General features: G+C 43.2%; 1 protein-coding gene across 1 annotated transcript in view; it reads right to left on the bottom strand.

Moving 5' to 3' along the window:
- The window catches only part of DUS2 (dihydrouridine synthase 2), a 43,070-nt gene that overhangs the window by 13,340 nt on the left and 11,411 nt on the right, over nt 1-18,319 (bottom strand). The window contains 5 exon segments of the mRNA XM_019455493.2: nt 3,635-3,682; nt 7,215-7,275; nt 8,893-8,936; nt 9,738-9,829; nt 12,379-12,424. Of these exon segments, the coding sequence (XP_019311038.2) occupies nt 3,635-3,682; nt 7,215-7,275; nt 8,893-8,936; nt 9,738-9,829; nt 12,379-12,424 (291 nt within the window).

Raw genomic sequence — 18,319 nt, 5'->3', positions numbered from 1 at the left:
GTCAAGGAGGCCTTTCAGGGACATTCTCTGGCAAACCGCTCCAGAAGACATGAGACGAAGAGGCTGGGCTGACAAGGCACGTTAACAGATCACAGGCAAGACAGGGCCTGTTGGCCCAAGGACCAATGCCAAAGACTGGCAGGAAGGAACAGTCCCCAGATGCTGCCCCAGGAGGCATACTGGACCTGTGGTCCTAGGGTCACTCTGGCAGGCCTTCAGGGGGCAGCTACCCTTTAAGGCAGTGGGGGTGGGGAACTGCCAGATCCACTGAGATACACAATAAAAAATTCTCCCTTGAGTCCTATCCCTCACGCTAACCGTAGCATATCTGGAAGGTTCCTTTGCTATTGTGGACTTAGAATCCCATAATGTTTGGGGTGCCTGGGTGGCTCAGTCAGTTGAGTGTCTGACTATTGATTTCGGCTCAGGCCATGATCCCATGGTTGTGGGATTGAGCCCCGCTTCAGGCTCCGCGCTGAGCGTGGAACCTGCTTGGAATTCTCTCTCCCTCTCCCTCTGCCCCTCCCCTACCCATGTGTGTGTGTGCTTTCTCTCTCTCTAAAATAAATACAATGAAAATTTTTTTTAAAAAAAATACAAGAACCCCCTGATATTTGGTGACTGAAGCAACATGAGCTGGTTTGATCCAGTTCTCTGTTTTGCAGAACTTCCTTTGCTGTATTTCATCCAAGTAGCTCTAAGCACTTTCTTTGGTATTTCTGTTCATTTCATGTGCTTGTTCAGAATCAGGAAGGAAATTAGTAATCAAAATGCCCAGCCACCTGCAAAGGTCACATTAAGGAGAACGGGTGAGAGAATCTGTCTTCTGGCTAGGCCCTAGCATGAAACCCCCCTAGACTCAACTCTCCCAGATCCAAGTCACACCACCTGTCTCTGTAGTATGAAAATCAGTGAGGGAGAAGGACCTGAGATAGGCTCATAACAGATAACACAGATAACACAACACATCTACCCACAAGCAGGCTCAACTCACCAGATCTACCAGCTGACTCAAGAAAAGCAGACTCTTAGCTCCCCTGGTTGTTGGGGAATGAGTGGAAAGGAGGATGGAGAGCATAGGCTTAGGTATCACTGAGAACCGAGTTCAAGTTCTGGCCCTGCCAGTTGTTAGCCTTGGCCCAAGTGCAACATGCACAGGGGGATGCCCTGGGCAGCCACGGGGGTCAGATCTTGGAGTCCAGGGGTTAGAGAAAGGATATTACCAACTAAGAGTCTAAAACTAAGGTCCTTGGGGCACCTGGGTGGCTCAGTCGGTTAACTGTCCGACTTCAGCTCAGGCCATGACCTCGTGGTTTGTGAGTTCGAGCCCCGCATCGGGCTCTGTGCTGACGGCTCAGAGCCTGGAGCCTGCTTCGGATTCTGTGTCTCCCCTTCTCTCTGCTTCTCCCATGCTCATGCTCTGTCTCTCTCTGTCTCTTGATAATAAATAAATGTTTAAAAAAATTTTTTATTAAACTAAGGGTCTTAACCTAGGAAAGATGTATCAGTGTTACCAAGAAAGATTTTTCGAAAGACTAATTAATACTTCCTCCCTGCCCCTATCTACCCCACGCCTATACAGAATTCTCAACAGATAGAACACCAAAAAGAGAAGAAGCAGAATGAACTGAGCAGTTTAACTCTTCTGCCTCATGTGTGAGACATGTCTTATCCACAGAGGGGCAGTGGAGAAGACAGAGCCAACAGCCTAGGTAGGAGAAGCCAGAAAACTGGAGAATAATAAAGATGTCTGAGTGCATGTGTTGTAAAGCAACACCACCCCATACCGGGCCCTCTTCCCCAAGGGGGGGTGATGAATTTGACATCCACAGTTGTCCACATCCACTCCATCCTACACAGAGGGGTCTGACTAGAGGTTCCTAAGTACAGATGTCAACTGATCCATAGCTAGACACTTCTAAACTACACCCAGGCACCTCTAAACTGAGATGCCATCAAGAGGGAGCACCGATATTGGCATAGGGGTCACAAGACCATGGCTCTAGACACTACTCTGCCTGCTACTTACTTGCTATATAATCTTGGGCAAACTACTTTTATCTCTCTGTGCTTTAGTTTTATTATTGTTGATCAAATAGAGATAACAAATGCCTGCCCTATTTACTTCAAGGGGTTTGAAGAACAAATGGAATAAATGCTAGAATATATTTTGAAAAGGAAATTACCCTACAAACTGCAGGGATATACTATAGGTACTATATACATATATAGGCACGTTATATATATTACTACAGTACATACTATATATATTACATATGTTATGTTATTTATATATAAGTATTATATATTATTATTATACATACAGTGTGCACATATATGTGTGTGTGTGTGTGTGTACCTATCTTCACATGGGGAAAATGAAAAGGCACCAAGCCCCTCAACACATTGATCTTCCAATATCCCAAAGACAGTGGGGCTGGAGGAATATATATGGTTGAGCTGCTGACACAGCAGCCAGCACAAATAATGGCAGCTTTCATTGGTGGTTCCCTATCTCAAGTTACTCTAGCCTATGAGAGGCACTAGAAGGTTTAAAGCGCAGACAGGGAAGCCGGAATGGAGGATGAAAACAAAGGAACTAAGAGGGGCAACAAGGAGAGAGCTGGTAGACTGACAAAGAAGTAAAAGGTGCATATGGCTTGGTAGAAAATGTCACCCCTACAGGCCCTGGCAGCTCACAACACGGTGACAAACGCCAACCTGTCTGCAGGGCCTCATAAACCTGACTTTTGGAATCACCAAGGGAAGGGGAGCAGAGGCGACCAAGTTCAACTTGCCTCACGTGACACTGGCCAGGCTGCTCTCAAAGGCTGGTGGTGGACTCTGCCAGTGTGGAGGGGACCCACTTTTGCTCTCAGCAAGCCCGCTGGGAGAGGCCAACCCCCACCACCACTGGCACAGAGTCTGTCCACAATCTACAGATAGCCTGGCCTATGCTCACATGATCTTCTCAGAAGGTAGATAGGCAATACAGAGGAGCCTCTAAATGACTCCTTAAGCCCCTCGGCTCTCAGTTGACATGTCTCCAAGCCCCGGACTTTGGAGGAACTCCAAGGCTGCTATGGGTTCGCTCAGGGGTTCCCAAACCTGACTGTATGTCACAGTCACTGGGAAGCCTTTCAAAAATTTTCCAGACTCCAGGGGTGCCCACCTGGCTCAGTCACTAGAGCATACGACTCTGGATCTTAGGGTCGTAAGTTTAAGCTCCACACTGGGCACAGAGCTTACTTAAAAAAAATTTTTTTCAGACTCCAGGGGGGGTAACTGATAAACTGAGTCATTAAATCTTGGGGGAGGAGGGGTTCCTGGGTGGCTCAGTTGGTTAAGCGTCCGACTTTGATTTCGGCTCAGGCCATGATCTCATGGTTCATGAGTTTGAGTCCCACATCGGGCTCTCTGCTGGCAGTGCAGAGTCCACTTTGGATCCTCTGTTCTCCTCTCTCTCTGCCCCTCCCCTGCTCACGTGCACATTCTCTCTCTCTCTCTCCGTCTCAAAAATAAACTAACATTAAAAAAAAATCTTGTTGGGGGAGATGAGGGTGGGTGCATGTTCAGACAACTCTAGTTCACAGGCAAGTTTAAGGACCTCTATTTTCACTCCTGCAGGACTTACCTTCTCAATCTTGTCAGGGTCTGACAGCAGAGCAGCTCCCATTCCCCCCTAAGAAAAAGCACACAGAGGGTCTTCTTACACTTGGAGAAGGGTGGTCCCTCCCCATGGTATGGCAACGTGGTGTGGCAACCTGGCACTCACAGCTAAGAGACCAAGCAAGGTTCACTGGCAATTAGCACTTCCCCTCAGCAAGAAGGAAAGCAGCAGCAACTAGGCTCACAATGCCAGGGATCAGAGTTTGATGAATTCTAAAAGTCATCACTCTGATCCTCTTAGCAAAATCCACAGATCTATCCAGAAGTGGGTTCTACAAAAATTGTTTTTCAGGAGTGCCCATTCCCTACTCAGGATCTCAGTGTCTCAATAAGCTAAACCCCACAATCTCCCAAGCCCTTTAAAAAGCAATGAAGCATTCTCCCTTCGAAATGAGATCCAATGTACCTTCATCCTATCCTACCAACACTTGCTTTGGTACCACCACCGCCAGCAAAGCGACTTAGAGGAATATAACCTGCAAATCTTGTCCAGGCTCTTCTTCCCTGCCAACAACAATGCTCCAGACCAGCATCAAACTCTAGCAAAAGCCCCAGCTAATGGAAACCAACAACTTGAGGAGCTACTTAAATCCTGACATTAACACCAGTTGAGTTTTGACGGTGAGATTATTAGTGATTGGTGTTTTTTGTTTTTTGGGGTTTTTTTTGTACTTTTCTATATCACACAAGTTCTGGACAATGGTATGAATTACTTTAATAATCAGGAAAGGGAAGGATCTCTACAACGGTAAAGGGAAAAAAACAAACCCAATAAATAAATTGCTTGTCAGTATATAGACTGCATACCAATGAATGCTCATAGGATGATGGGCTCAGAAGTTTTAAGTTATTACAGTGTAATTTCCTATTTAAGGATGACAGATTAGAATCAGAGAACTCTGAACCACCACAGACTCAGCCAGCCTGAGCTTGCATTTCAGAGGAAAATGGGAAAAGCAGAGGAGCTACCAGCCCTGGCCTATCTTGTTACAGATACAACCTTAGAGGCCTTAAGGAAAGCCCTGGCCACTCACCCCAACTCCGTGTGTCCTCACGCATGATCCAGCCCTTCCTTGGGTAATCACAGAATCTAAAATCCAGTCTTACTGGCCCTTCCACAACAATGGTTTTCTCAATTAGTATTTCCTTCCTTCCTTCCTTTCTTTTTAACTTAATTGCTTTTTTGAATAGGTGACACATTAAAAATTTTCAAGGTTCGGGGCGCCTGGGTGGCTCAGTCGGTTAAGCGGCCGACTTCGGCTCAGGTCACGATCTCGCGGTCCGTGGGTTCGAGCCCTGCGTCATGCTCTGTGCTGACCGCTCAGAGCCTGGAGCCTGTTTCAGATTCTGTGTCTCCCTCTCTCTCTGCCCCTCCCCCGTTCATGCTCTGTCTCTCTCTGTCTCAAAAATAAATAAACGTTAAAAAAAAATTAAAAAAAAATTTTTTCAAGGTTCAAAAGGGAAAAAGTAAGAACTCTCCTCCCTTGAGGAATGGAAAACTTTTCATATTATGTTTTCTATAAGGCTTCAATTTTTGAACCACGAGAAGAGAGTGGCTATTCAGGTGGCATGTACTGGTATAGCACACTGGTAGACATCTGTTCTGACCCGTCAGGGCCAGTGCTGTACCAGTTGTTAGTTATTTTGAGAAGCACCCCTATAATGGGAATTTATTCCCTATGCCAAACCAAATAAAAACTTGGTTTCCTTCCCCAGGGAAAGGCAGTGTTACTAGTTTCCTGTGTGTCTTTCCAAATATATTCTATGAAGAGAAATGTAAATATATACATAAATATTCATTCCCCATTCCTCATATATAAATGGTGGTATACCATATCTAATTTGGCTCCTTGCTTTTTCATTCCACAACGTGTCAGGGAGATTATGCCACTAATTTAAACTCTGCTCCTTACATAACTCAGAAGCACAAAGGAGTAATTAGAAGACAGCAAAATATGGTCCCAAGTTTTCAACTCCTCATAGACAATTTCAAACCTCCATAATCCCTTGAAATAGCTGTCGACAAGCCCTGTGGTTTTCAAGCATCCAAAGATCCTTTCCCTCAAGTAGCCTTCTGCCTCCTGGCCTAAAGCCAAAGCCCCAAGCCACATAACTCCTGGGAGCAGAGTGCCTGACTCTGGGCAGTGGATCCAGGGGGACATCTGCTATGTCTACGCTGCAGATCCTGACCATGAACCCTGTGATAAGATTCCCAGTGGCAGCCCTGCAGTCAGTCCCAAGCTGTTCTTGTTTTCTGCCCCACACATGCTTTTCTTCCAGCAGTCCCAATCACACTGAAGACCAACTGTCCTCCTGGCTACTGGTCTTTCCTCCCTCTCCCGCAACCACTCACCCCACCTCCCCACACCCGGTCTGATCATTTGCCACCCAACTCCTATCAAATTCTACTCCAGTTTCACTTCTCCTCTCCCCATCCCTGGTCTCCCCTATGAGCCCAGGACGTTCACCTCCTAAATCTGTGTTTCTAAGTATTTCTACACAGAATATATTTGGAAAGAGATAAGAAAATAGTAACACTGGTTTCCCCTAGGGAAGGAAACTAAGTTTCTGATCACATGCCTTCTCTGTTCAAAAAGGTGAGAAATATCAAAAGTCCAAGTTCAGCTAATCTGGTCCTAACCAAAATTTACTATCCTGTGCTCCTCTGCTTTCTCTTTGTCTTCCGCTACCCAACTCTCAAGTCAAATCAAGGTTCTCTGCCTCTACCTCATGTTGGCCTCCAGGCCCCTGCCTCTGCCACTCCCTCTGCCTGCAGGGTCCCAAATCTCCTCATCAAGGACCACATTTCCCTATATGATACTGAGTTTAAGGGCTGCCTTTCCACTCCTTTCTGTGAGCTACCCTAGCACTATGTTCTGACCTTCTGATATGACAATGGGGACACATGTATTGCATGCTCTATTTTTTTAAATATATGTCTCAGTTTTATTCATGAAACAACAAAGTCCTGTTCACATTTTTTCTTTTAACATTCACATCGTTAATTACTCACGCATAAGTGCTCTGTGTGTGTTTATCTATGTGTGTATGTGTATGTGTGTGTATATATATAAAATTTTTCCTGAACTATTTCCAGGTAAGTTACATTACATGATAGCCCTTCACATTGAAATATTTCAATGTGTATTTTCTAAGAATAGAGATATTCTTGGGATGTCTCATTGGCTCAGTCAATGGAGCATGCAACTCTTGATCTAAGGGTTATGAGTTTGAGCCCCACATTGGGTATAAAGATTACTTAAAAATAAAATCTTAAAAAAAAAAAAAAAAGAATAGAGATATTCTTACAAAACCGTAGAAGAGTTATCAATTTGATAAATTTACACTGATACAGTATTTCTAGCTAATCTACTATGGTCCATATTCCAATTTTGCCAGTTGATCTAATAATATCCTTTTGAGCATTTTTCCCATCTACTACAGGATCTAGTCCAGAGTCAGGTACCATACTTAGCTGTAATGTCTTGTTAGTTGCCTTTACCCTGTACCTTGTACTTGTAAGGCATATAAACAAATCAGTTTACCTTGGTGGAATACTCTTTTGGGCAGCCCATGTTGACATCAATCCCAGCCACATCATTTTCCCTGGAAAAACATGAAATAGAAAAGGTAATAAATATTCAACTTAAGGAGAGAAGTTAGAGTCAAAGGCACGGGTCTGTGTTCATGAACCTCTTGCTGTGTGCCTCAGTAACAGAAGGTGAAAAAACTGGTCTCTGAAATGTACAACTGCCTTCCCTGAGCAGAGCTCAAGAGGAAGAGCATTTTGTGCTCAAACATCTACAAAGGGCTAGTTGTAGAGGACTTTGCTACTTGGGAATTTTACCAGATAATCCAAATACTGAGTGACAGCCACACTGAACCCAGTCCCCAGAGTTCCACTTCTGACTGGGGTAGTGAAAGCTATTTGTCAATGCAAAGAAGTGACATGAGTATAAGAGCCCCTTCCCAGAGCACTGGTTCTAGTAGAAGTTAAAGTACTGTCTTTTGTTTGCTGGGCTGCACAGATGGCTTACTCCAAACAATTTTCCGATGTGGAAGGACCCTTAGCTCATCTTCCATTATGTATACAGTTAACAGTCTGTAGCTACTGCCTGAATTCCTTCTCACCATTATTGTAATTAATAACAACAGTTAACAGGGTGCCTGGGTGGCTCAGTTGGTTAAGTGTCTGACTCTTGTTGATCTTGGCTCAGGTCATGATTTCACAGTTCGTGAGATCGACCCCTGCGTCAGGCTCTGTGCTGACAATGCAGAGCCTGCTTGGGATATTCTCTCTCTCTCTCTCTCTCTCTCTCTCTCTACCTCTCCCCAGTTCTCTCTCTCTCTCTCTCTCTCTCTCTCAAAATAAATAAATAAACATGAAAAAATTTTTAAGAATAATAATAGCTAATACTAAATGCTACGTGCCACTTACTGCAAAGACATCTATATGCATTATTTAATTTACCCTCCCCTATAATGTTAGAGGTAGGTAGTACAACAGGTCTCTTTTTTTTTCCCTAAGATTTTACATTTTATTTATTTATTTATTTAATGTTTGTTTTTGAGAGAGAGAGAGAGTGGGGGAGAGGCAGAGAGAGAGTGGGAGACAGAATCAGAAGCAGGCTTCAGGCTCTGAGCTATCAGCACAGAGCCTGATGCAGGGCTCAAACCCATGAACTGCGAGATCGTGAACTGAGCCGAAGTCGGACACTTGACCGACTGAACCACCCAGGCGTCCCTATAGGTCTCATTTCAAAGATAAGGAAACTAAGTTCTCAGTATGGTTAAGTAACTTACCTACGGTCACTCAGCAAGCAGCAACCCAGAATTCCAACCCAGGTCTGTCTGACTCCAAAGCCTATCTCCTTAACCACAGTACACTCCCGCCTTCATTAATTTAGGCAGCAATGAGCCTTACCTACATTTCATGAGACTTAAAACCTTAGGGCTCATAGTCGTAAGAATCCCTGGAAATCCATGAATAACCCCTAAAAAATAGTCACCCAAGCAGAGGTTATCTGGGATCTGGGCACAGTGGGTACATGTGAGTCCCAGGCCCGCCCTTGAATGCCACAAACAAAGAAAAAGAAAACAGACATTCTTCACCTGGAAAGAGAAGGTAATGAGTTAAGAGTCAGGAGGGTGGTCACCTCCAAAGTCACCAGAAATAGTAAAGCTTCACAGGAGAGGCAAGGCAATCCTAAAGGGAGAACTTACACAAGTCTGGCCACAGCAAGGGCTCGCTCTGCATCTGAAGTCCCCTGGGAACACAAGAGGCTGCATCAACCACCATCCCTGACACAGAAACACATGCATAGACAAACACATCTGTGCATGCCATACGTGCGCATGCGTGCACACGCAGCCACAAATAGAATCTGCTGGCATTCTCTTAAACAGCCAGCCAGCCCACTGGACTGGCTGTCGGAGGTAAAAATTGGACTTAGAAGGGCTAAAAAATGTCCTCAAAGCTGTGATTACTTTCAAACATATAAAAAAGTTAACAAAATTTTATAGTGAACATTCATATACTCACTACTTACATTCTACAATTAACATTTTGCTATATTTGCTTTATCATGTCTACCCCATTATTCTTAGCATTTTTTAAAAAATTTAAACATCATTCAAAACCTATTTCTGAAAAGTCACCAAAAATGCCCAAAGTGAGAGAAGAGCACTAGGAGTCATTATAACCCTAACATGAACAAACTACTCTTGAGGAAACCTAATTTTCTTTCTATGGGAAATATATACAGACTATACAAAAACAAAGAACATGAACTGAATAACCAATTGTAGGGGGTAAAAATATTTAAGTCATGCCAAACAAATAATTAAGGAAATTAAACTTGGAAAGGAAATTAAACTTGACACTGGAGGCATGTAACAGAGAACCATGGCCTGATTTCCTTAAATTGTTTCTACCAGTGTAATTGCGCATGAACAAATCTTTGAAAAACATTAAAGCAGAGTCTTAGGAAACCACAACTATGCAACAGAGCCCAGGCGTTTAAAGATGGGTGAGCCTTGGGAGGGCGCTCAGCCCTGGGATCTCATACCATCTGGAAGACAACCCTGCTCTGTTCTCTTTTGCAGGTGCGGAAGACTACTCGGTCATCAGGAGCAACAAAGTCCACAGTGCTCAGCACCTCTGCAAGAAAACACAAACACATGGGGTCACCCAATGAGGAAGCGAGTTCAACCTAGCCTATTCCCTGGAAGAAAACACAGCAAAAGTATCACTTTGAAGGGGAAAAAGGGATACTGGAAGTACACACAATTCTTAAAAGAAATCAGTGTATACATGGAGGCTTCTGAGGTGCTGATGATGGTCCCTTCCCTGACTTGGTGACGGTTAGTTACACGGTTGATTGCTTTACAGCTATTTGTTATACTGCATGCTTGTGTTTTATGCACTATCTTGGTGTAGTGTTTACATTTCACAATTTTTAAAACACTGGAAAAAAATGTACATACAAGAAACCTTGTCTATGTTTCAGATTTGGCCCATATTTTCCCAGATGTCACTCTGAAGTTCAATAAAGTTGCCCTTTCTTTTTGTTTGTTTGTTTGTTTTTAATGTTTACTTTTTAGAGAAAGGGAGAGAGACAGAGTGCAAGTAGAGGAGGGGCAGAGGGAAAAAGGGGGTTGCACAGAATCCGAAGCAGGCTCCAGGCTCTAAGCTGTCAGCTAAGAGCCCAATGCAGGGCTCGAACTCCACGAACCGTGAGATCATGACCTGAGCCAAAGTCAGACGCTTAACCGACTGAGCCACCTAGGCGCCCCTTAGTTGTTCTTACTTAATTATTTATCATGTGCTAAGTACTATGAGTGGAGATTTATTCAATTACAGTCAACTCTCATTATGTGGACTTATGTACTTGCAGATTTGCCTGCTTGCTAAAATGTACCTATAACCCCAAAATCAATATGTAGAACTACCAAAAAATATTCGGTCACCTGATGCATGTCTTCCCAGCTGAGATCAAACAAGGCAATATTCTACCTTCTTGTTTCAGCTGTCATTCTGTAAATAAATGTCCTTATGGTGGTATATTTAATGCCACATTTATGTGCCTTTTGTTGCTCCCACCATTTAAAATGGTCCCAAGCACAGTGCTGAAGTGCTATCTAGTGTTCCTAAGCACAAGAAGGATGTGAAGTGCCTTCTGGAGAAAATGCATATCAAACAACCTTTGTTCTAACATGAAGTTGTAGTGCTGCTGGCTGTGAGTTCAATGCTGGAGTAGAAACACACGTAAAACAAGGTTATGTATCGATCTGTTGGTGAAAATGTTGTGACCAGAGGCTCGCAGGAATCTAATCCTGTATTTCCCTTAAGAACAATGGTTCAGTATTTGCTAGTTTGGGTTTCAAAGCAACTTTATAGAACATAACTATTGCAAATAACAAGAATTTCATATGCTCCTTCAGAACAGAGCTCTATGGTAGGTACTACCATTATTAGCTTTCAAAGATGACTGCCACATGAAAGAGATCCAACGTAGCAGATGAGAGAATACGCCTACCTTGTGCATTTATTTTAAGAAATAAATGAGATCTTTAATACACGTCAAGCACTTCCACAAATGGAACCAGTTATTATCACCCCAGCACTAAACAGATTAGAAGGTTAAAAATGTAGGATAGAGGTGGTGACACGTTGGGAGCGGTAATTGAAAAGAATTCCCACACTACAGGCTCATGACTGGCAGTAGGAAGACTGGGAGAAGAACCACAAAAACTCAGTGTGTTTATACAATAGCTTTATTATAACAGCAAAATACCGGAAACCCCTGTTAAAGCACGGATGAAATCAATTCTGATATAGTTATCTGTAGGTACTAACATGGGAAAATGTCCTAGCAAAAAAGTAAGAGGCAAAATATGCACAGCCTGATCCTAAGAAAGGGTGTAGATATAAACATGTTCTATTTTTATATACACGCTTTACTAAATGTATAAAAAATATACATTATTCCTCTCTGTGATTACTTCTTCAAATAGCAGATTATGGGGGATTTTCATTTTCTAGGTTATACAGGTCTATAATAATAAATTTTTCATAACAAAAAAACTATAAATCTAAAACAATTAAAGACAAAATTGAGTCATAACTTCTGGCAAACTGATATTAAGGTTTCACAAACGTGCGTACATTTCGAAAACCTCAAACAATACCACAATTCTAATCAAAACAGAATCAGCCTCATCAATAAAGCACCAGCAAAACCACAATTTAGCACAACCACTTCTATCTGCAAAGTACTTACATGTACCTTATCTTATTTGATTCTCACTCCAACCCTATGATTTAAGTAAAGCAGGGATTTTGATTTCAATTTTACAGCTGAAGAAATGGAGGCAGAGAGGTCATATGACTTGCCCAAAGTCACACAGCTATCGGGTGGCAGAGCCAGGAACAATGCTGAAGCCATCCCAAGCCCAAGGCTTTTCTATGTCAATTTCTATGCCAGCAAGCCTGTGATGGAAGGTTATCTCAGCCTGTTCCACATCTGGCTCTTTGTCACAGTCTCTGGAGAGTAGTGACTCTTTTCAAGGGAGCACATGATCCACAAAATTACACAGCCAGACAAGGAGCACAATGGAAGGACACCGTCACCGCAGGCAAGGGCAGTGATAGTGCTGCATGGCCCTGACCAGGCACATGCACAATCCTGGGGCCAGAACTGCACTCACCATTAACAACTCTCTTGCACTGAAGCATCTTGAGGTCAATCAGCTCCTGCAGAGGAATCAGAGGGCATTTGTCAGTGCTGGTCATGTAGGTAATGGGTACAGGGGGAGGGACCTTCATCACAAACCTAATGGGGGTCACTTGGCCTGTCACCCTGCTACTAACAACAAATTATGGCTTTGGGGAAATGTAGTGCTGACCTCCTCACCTAAACATGGCAAGCAGGAGCCTGAGTGAGCTACCCTCAATCAGCTGCTCCTCCCAGGGCCCTTGGAGATGCTGGGGGCCTAGAAAGGGTGAGCCACTCAGGGAGCCAAAGACAAGACAATGGCCCAGATTATGGACACCTAGACACTCTCCTCACCTACTAATCTCAGCTCCAGTCGATCCCCTCAAAGAACCTCGCACCTCATCCTTATACAAACAGCAGACAATGAAGGGCTGCCAGGAAATATCCAAATGACAGAAGCGGGACCAGTGAATAAAAGCAGAGGGAGAAGATTTGAGTCTAAAACTCCTGTCCAACATGGGTCATACTGTGTGGAAACAAAAGGGGTGAGCTCTTTAGCTCTGGACATATTCAAACAGACTCGGGAAAGAAAGGACAAAGAGGTTTCTTCAAAATCAGTATCATGAAAATGAATGACAAGCTGATGTCTCCTGAAGGATTGAGATTCTCTGCCTCTTGGTAGGAGACAACTGTTTTGCTTTGTTCAGCGATCATTTCAACAAATGTGTAAAATAAATCACAAGAGCCAGGCACCTGTCACACTTCCCAGAAACTTATGCCCAGGGGTTCTGGGGGTTGAGAAAAATACAGGAAGGAACTCTGTCCCCTGGTCCTCATCCCCATACTGACTACCCATGAGCCTCAGCAACTCTAGCCAGGTAGGCACAATAGCCTTTGCTCCCTCAGGGGAGCATGTAGGGCTAAAGTGGCCAAAGGGCACCTACAGCATCCGTGGGGCTCCCCCTAGCATACTCATCATCAAGGTTAGTACACACTGTTGGTGTTTCTGTGGCTCCCCACTCCATGTTGCAGTCAGGTCAACAAGTATCTAATGTCCACCAGGCCTGGCCAAACAAATAACCACTACCAAACAGTTATGGATAAACAGATGCCATTTAAGCCCCAAGAATCAATGTGGTGTCTCAAGGGATGGACAGAGCCCAACCAGACCCCTATCGCCAGTGATCTCAGTTGCAGGAGCAAGCAAAAACGCAAGGGGACAAGTGGGCAGCACTGAGTGGCCTGTACTCATAAAAAGAAGTTCTGCAAGGGCGCCTGGGTGGCTCAGTCTGTTGAGTGTCCGACTTTAGCTCAGGTTATGACCTCACGGTTTGTGAGTTTGAGCCCCGCATTGGGCTCTCTGCTGTCAACATGGAGCCCACTTTGGATCCTCTGCCCATCTCTCTCTCTCTGCCCTCCCCCACTCGTATTCTCTCTCTGTCTCTGTCTGTCTCTGTCTGTCTCTGTCTCTCTCTCAAAAAATAAATAAAACATTAAAAAGAAGCAGCAGCAGCAGCAGCAGCAGCAGCAGCAGCAGCAGCAGCAGCTCTGCAGCCAGGCTGGGCTTTGGCTGGAGAGGAGCTGGGTAAAGCAAGGGTGGCCCGTGCTGGGGCCCCAGCCCTGCCAGCAATAACTTGTCCTCCCCAGGATTCCCAAACCACCCTCTGCCGAGTCCACCTTTACTACTTCTTCATATGCCAGTTATAGATACACCTGTCATATCTTTACCATTAGACTGTGAACCCCCCCGAGGAGGATCCTGTGTCCACACAAGAGTAGGCTTTGAGGACCCAGGCCAGGTAGCCTGAGTCCCAAGAGGAGGAGTTAAGGCAAAATGGTCCTTGAGATGTCTTATTTTCTTTTCCATTGCCCCACCATACCAAAAGAGCTTTTGGGGCCTGGGTACTGTCTTCAAATCAGCAACATCCAGCACGTTGCAAGTTCTCACTTAACATCTGCTGAAACCTCAAGACCTTACACAGACCTTACACAAGATCTTACACAAAACCTTTCTCAACTGCTTAAGTGGAGAAATTCATTTAAATTGTCACCAATAAAACCACAAGTGTGTCCGCTTACTCACGTACCCTCAACACCACTGTTCATTTTAGTTAGTTCTATGGGTATAAAATGGAACCTCATAGTTTTGTTTTGTTTTTCACTGTATTTCCTTAATTAGTGAAAACAAACATTGTTTTTCCAAGTGGGACAATTTATCATCTGTGAATCTTTGTAGAAAACTGCCTTTTACATCTATACAAGTTGCAGGAAAAAGTCTATTCTTTGTCAAATTTCATATTGAGTTTTTCTGCCTCTATTATCACAAATACTTTTCCTATATCACTACCACTCCTCAATTTTTTTTTTACCTACACCCCATTTTTTTCTATTTTTAATTGACATAGTTGACATCATTTTTTTTTTTAAGATTTTATTTTTTAGTAATCTCTACACCCAACATGGGGCTTGAACTCACAACCCTGAGATCACCAGCTGTATGTTCTCCCTGCTCAACCAGCCAGGCACCTCAGCTGACATATAATATTACTTTCAGGTCTATAACATAGTGATTCAACAATTCTATATGTTATGAAATGCTCACTACAAGAAGTGTAGTTAGCATGTGTCACTACACAAAGTTATTACAATATTATTGACTCTCTTCCCTATGCTGTACTTTTCTTTTTGTTTTTTCCTTTTAGGGAACTATGCTATACTTTTCAACCCTGTAACTTTATAACAAAAAGTCTGTACCTCTCAATCCCCTTCACCTATTTCACACATCCCCCCTACCTCCTCTCCCCTGGCAACTACCAGTTTGTTCTCTGTATTTATGAGTTTGTTTCTCTTTTCTCTGTTGCTTTTTGTTTATTTGCTTTGTTTTTTAGAGTCCACACGCAGTGAGATCACACAGTATTTTTCTTTCTCTGTCTGACTTATTTCACTTAGTATAATACTCTCTAGCTCCATCCATGTCGTCACAAAACTCAATTTCTATCAGACATAACATTCTATTTTTATAGAAGAGACCACCCTAGGGGCGCCTGGGTGGCGCAGTCGGTTAAGCGTCCGACTTCAGCCAGGTCACGATCTCGCGGTCTGTGAGTTCGAGCCCCGCGTCAGGCTCTGGGCTGATGGCTCGGAGCCTGGAGCCTGTTTCCGATTCTGTGTCTCCCTCTCTCTCTGCCCCTCCCCCGTTCATGCTCTGTCTCTCTCTGTCCCAAAAATAAATAAAAAATGTTAAAAAAAAAAAAAAAAAGAAGAGACCACCCTAACTTTGCCATGAACAGTGCCTTCTCATTGCTAAATATATCTCTATCGTATGGTTAAGAATATAATTTTAATTGTTTTTTCTTTTTATTAATTTTTTTTTTTCAACGTTTTTTATTTATTTTTGGGACAGAGAGAGACAGAGCATGAACGGGGGAGGGGCAGAGAGAGAGGGAGACACAGAATCAGAAACAGGCTCCAGGCTCCGAGCCATCAGCCCAGAGCCTGACGCGGGGCTCGAACTCACGGACCGCGAGATCGTGACCTGGCTGAAGTCGGACGCTTAACCGACTGCGCCAACCAGGCGCCCCTGTTTTTTCTTTTTAAAACTAATTTAGCTTTTTAATTTATCTGAAAATTAAGGCCATTTATAAGTCACTTTTTCCTCACATGGCTATCCAATGTTCTGAACATTTAATTTAATTTAATTTAATTTAATTTTAATTTTAATTAAAAAAAAAATTTTTTTTTAACATTTATTTATTTTTGAGACCGAGAGAGACAGAGCATGAACAGGGGAGGGGCAGAGAGAGAGGGAGACACAGAATCTGAAACAGGCTCCAGGCTCTGAGCTGTCAGCACAGAGCCCGACGCAGGGCTCGAACTCACGGACCATGAGATCATGACCTGAGCCGAAGTCGGACGCTTAACCGACCGAGCCACCCAAGCGCCCCAATTTTAATTTTTTTAAAGTAAGCTTCACACCCAACATGGGGCTTGAACTCACAACACTGAGATCAGGAGTCAAGTGCTCTTCCAAGTGAGCTAGCCAGAAGCCCCACAACACTTAATTTTAAAAAAATTTTTTTTAACATTTATTTATTATTGAGAGACAGAGAAGAGACAGAGCATGAGCATGGGAGGGGTAGAGAGAGAAGGAGACACAGAATCCGAAGCAGGCTCCAGGCTCTGAGCTATTAGCACAGAGTCCGACATGGGGCTTGAACTCACAAACCGCAAGATCATGACCTGAGCTGAAGTTGGACACTTAACCGACTGAGCCACCCAGGTACCTGATCACAACATTTATTTTTAAAATGCCTTATCAGGTGGGAATGCAAGCTGGTGCAGCCACAATGGAAAACAGTATGGAGGTTCCTCCAAAAACTAAAAACAGAACTACCCTACAACCAGCAATTGCACTACTAGGCATTTATCCAAGGGATACAGGAGTGCTGTTTCGAAAGGACACATGCACCCCAATGTTTATAACAGCACTATCCACAATAGCCAAAGTATGGAAAGAGCCCAAATGTCCATCGATGGATGAATGGATAAAGAAGATGTGGTGTATATATATACAATGGAGTATTACTCGACAATCAAAAAGAATGAAATCTTGCCATTTGCAACTACGTGGATGGAACTGGAGTGTATTATGCTAAGTGAAATCAGTCAGTCAGAGAAAGACAAAAATCATATGACTTCACTCACATGAGGACTTTAAGAGACAAAACAGATGAACATAAGGGAAGGGAAACAAAAATAATATAAAAACAGGGAGGGGGCCAAACATAAGAGACTCAAATATGTAGAACAAACTGAGGGTTACGGGAGGGGTTGTGGGAGGGGAGATGGGCTAAATGGGAAAGGGGCACTAAGGAATCTACTCCTGAAATCATTGTTGCACTATATGCTAACGAATTTGGATGTAAATTTAAAAAAATAAAAAATTAAATTTAAAAAAAAGTTAGCATACTAAAAAAATAAAAATAAAATAAAATAAAATAAAATAAAATAAAATAAAATAAAATAAAATAAAATGCCTTATCAGGGGCATCTGAGAGGCTCAGTCAGTTAAGCACCTGACTCTTGATTTTGGCTCAGGTCATGATCTCACAGTTTGTGAGATTGAGCCCCACGTCAGGCTCCATGCTGACAGCAGGGAACCTGCTTGAAAATTTCTCTTTCTCTCTCTCTCTTGCCCCCGCCCCTGTTCACACATACTCTCTCTCTCAAATAAATGAAATGAAATGAAATGAAATGAAATGAAATGAAATGAAATGAAATAAAATAAAATAAAATAAAATAAAATAAAATAAAATAAAATAAAATGCCCTATCATTCATGTATGGGCTTATTCTTCTTTGTCTGCCACATGTTATGCTCCTGTGTCTAAAATATGCCCTGCACCTTCATCTCCTCCATTCTACTGGGCTTGCTTTCTGTATGAGCTGGTCATAAAGTTTATCACCAGTGTGTCTCTTGGGGCACCTGGGTGGCTCAGTCAATTGAATGTCCATCTTGATCTTGGCTCAGGTTGTGATCTCATGGTTCCTGGGATCATGCCCAAAGTCAGGCTCTGTGCTGATGGTGTGGAGACTGCTTGGGACTCTCTCTCTCCCTCTCTTTCTGCACCTCCCCTAGTCAGATGCATGCACACGAGCTCTCACTCTCTCTCTCTCAAAATAAATAAGAAACTTAAAAAAAAATCCAAATGTCAATCAATTGATGAACGGATAAGTGAATTGTGGTGGACACATACAATCATTAGTCAGCCACTAAAAGGAATGAAGCACTGATACATGCGATGACACGGATGAACCTTAAGAACATTATGCTACAGGAAAGAAACCAGGCATAAAAGACCACATATGGTATGATTCCATCTATATGAAATGTTTAAAACAGGCAAATCCATAGAGACAGAAAGTAGAATAGTT

Source organism: Panthera pardus, unplaced genomic scaffold, assembly GCF_024362965.1.
Source record: "Panthera pardus isolate Hobbes unplaced genomic scaffold, ASM2436296v1 HiC_scaffold_19, whole genome shotgun sequence".
In the NCBI taxonomy this organism is placed as follows: Eukaryota; Metazoa; Chordata; class Mammalia; order Carnivora; family Felidae; genus Panthera; species Panthera pardus.
This window is presented reverse-complemented; position numbering and strand designations above follow the sequence as displayed.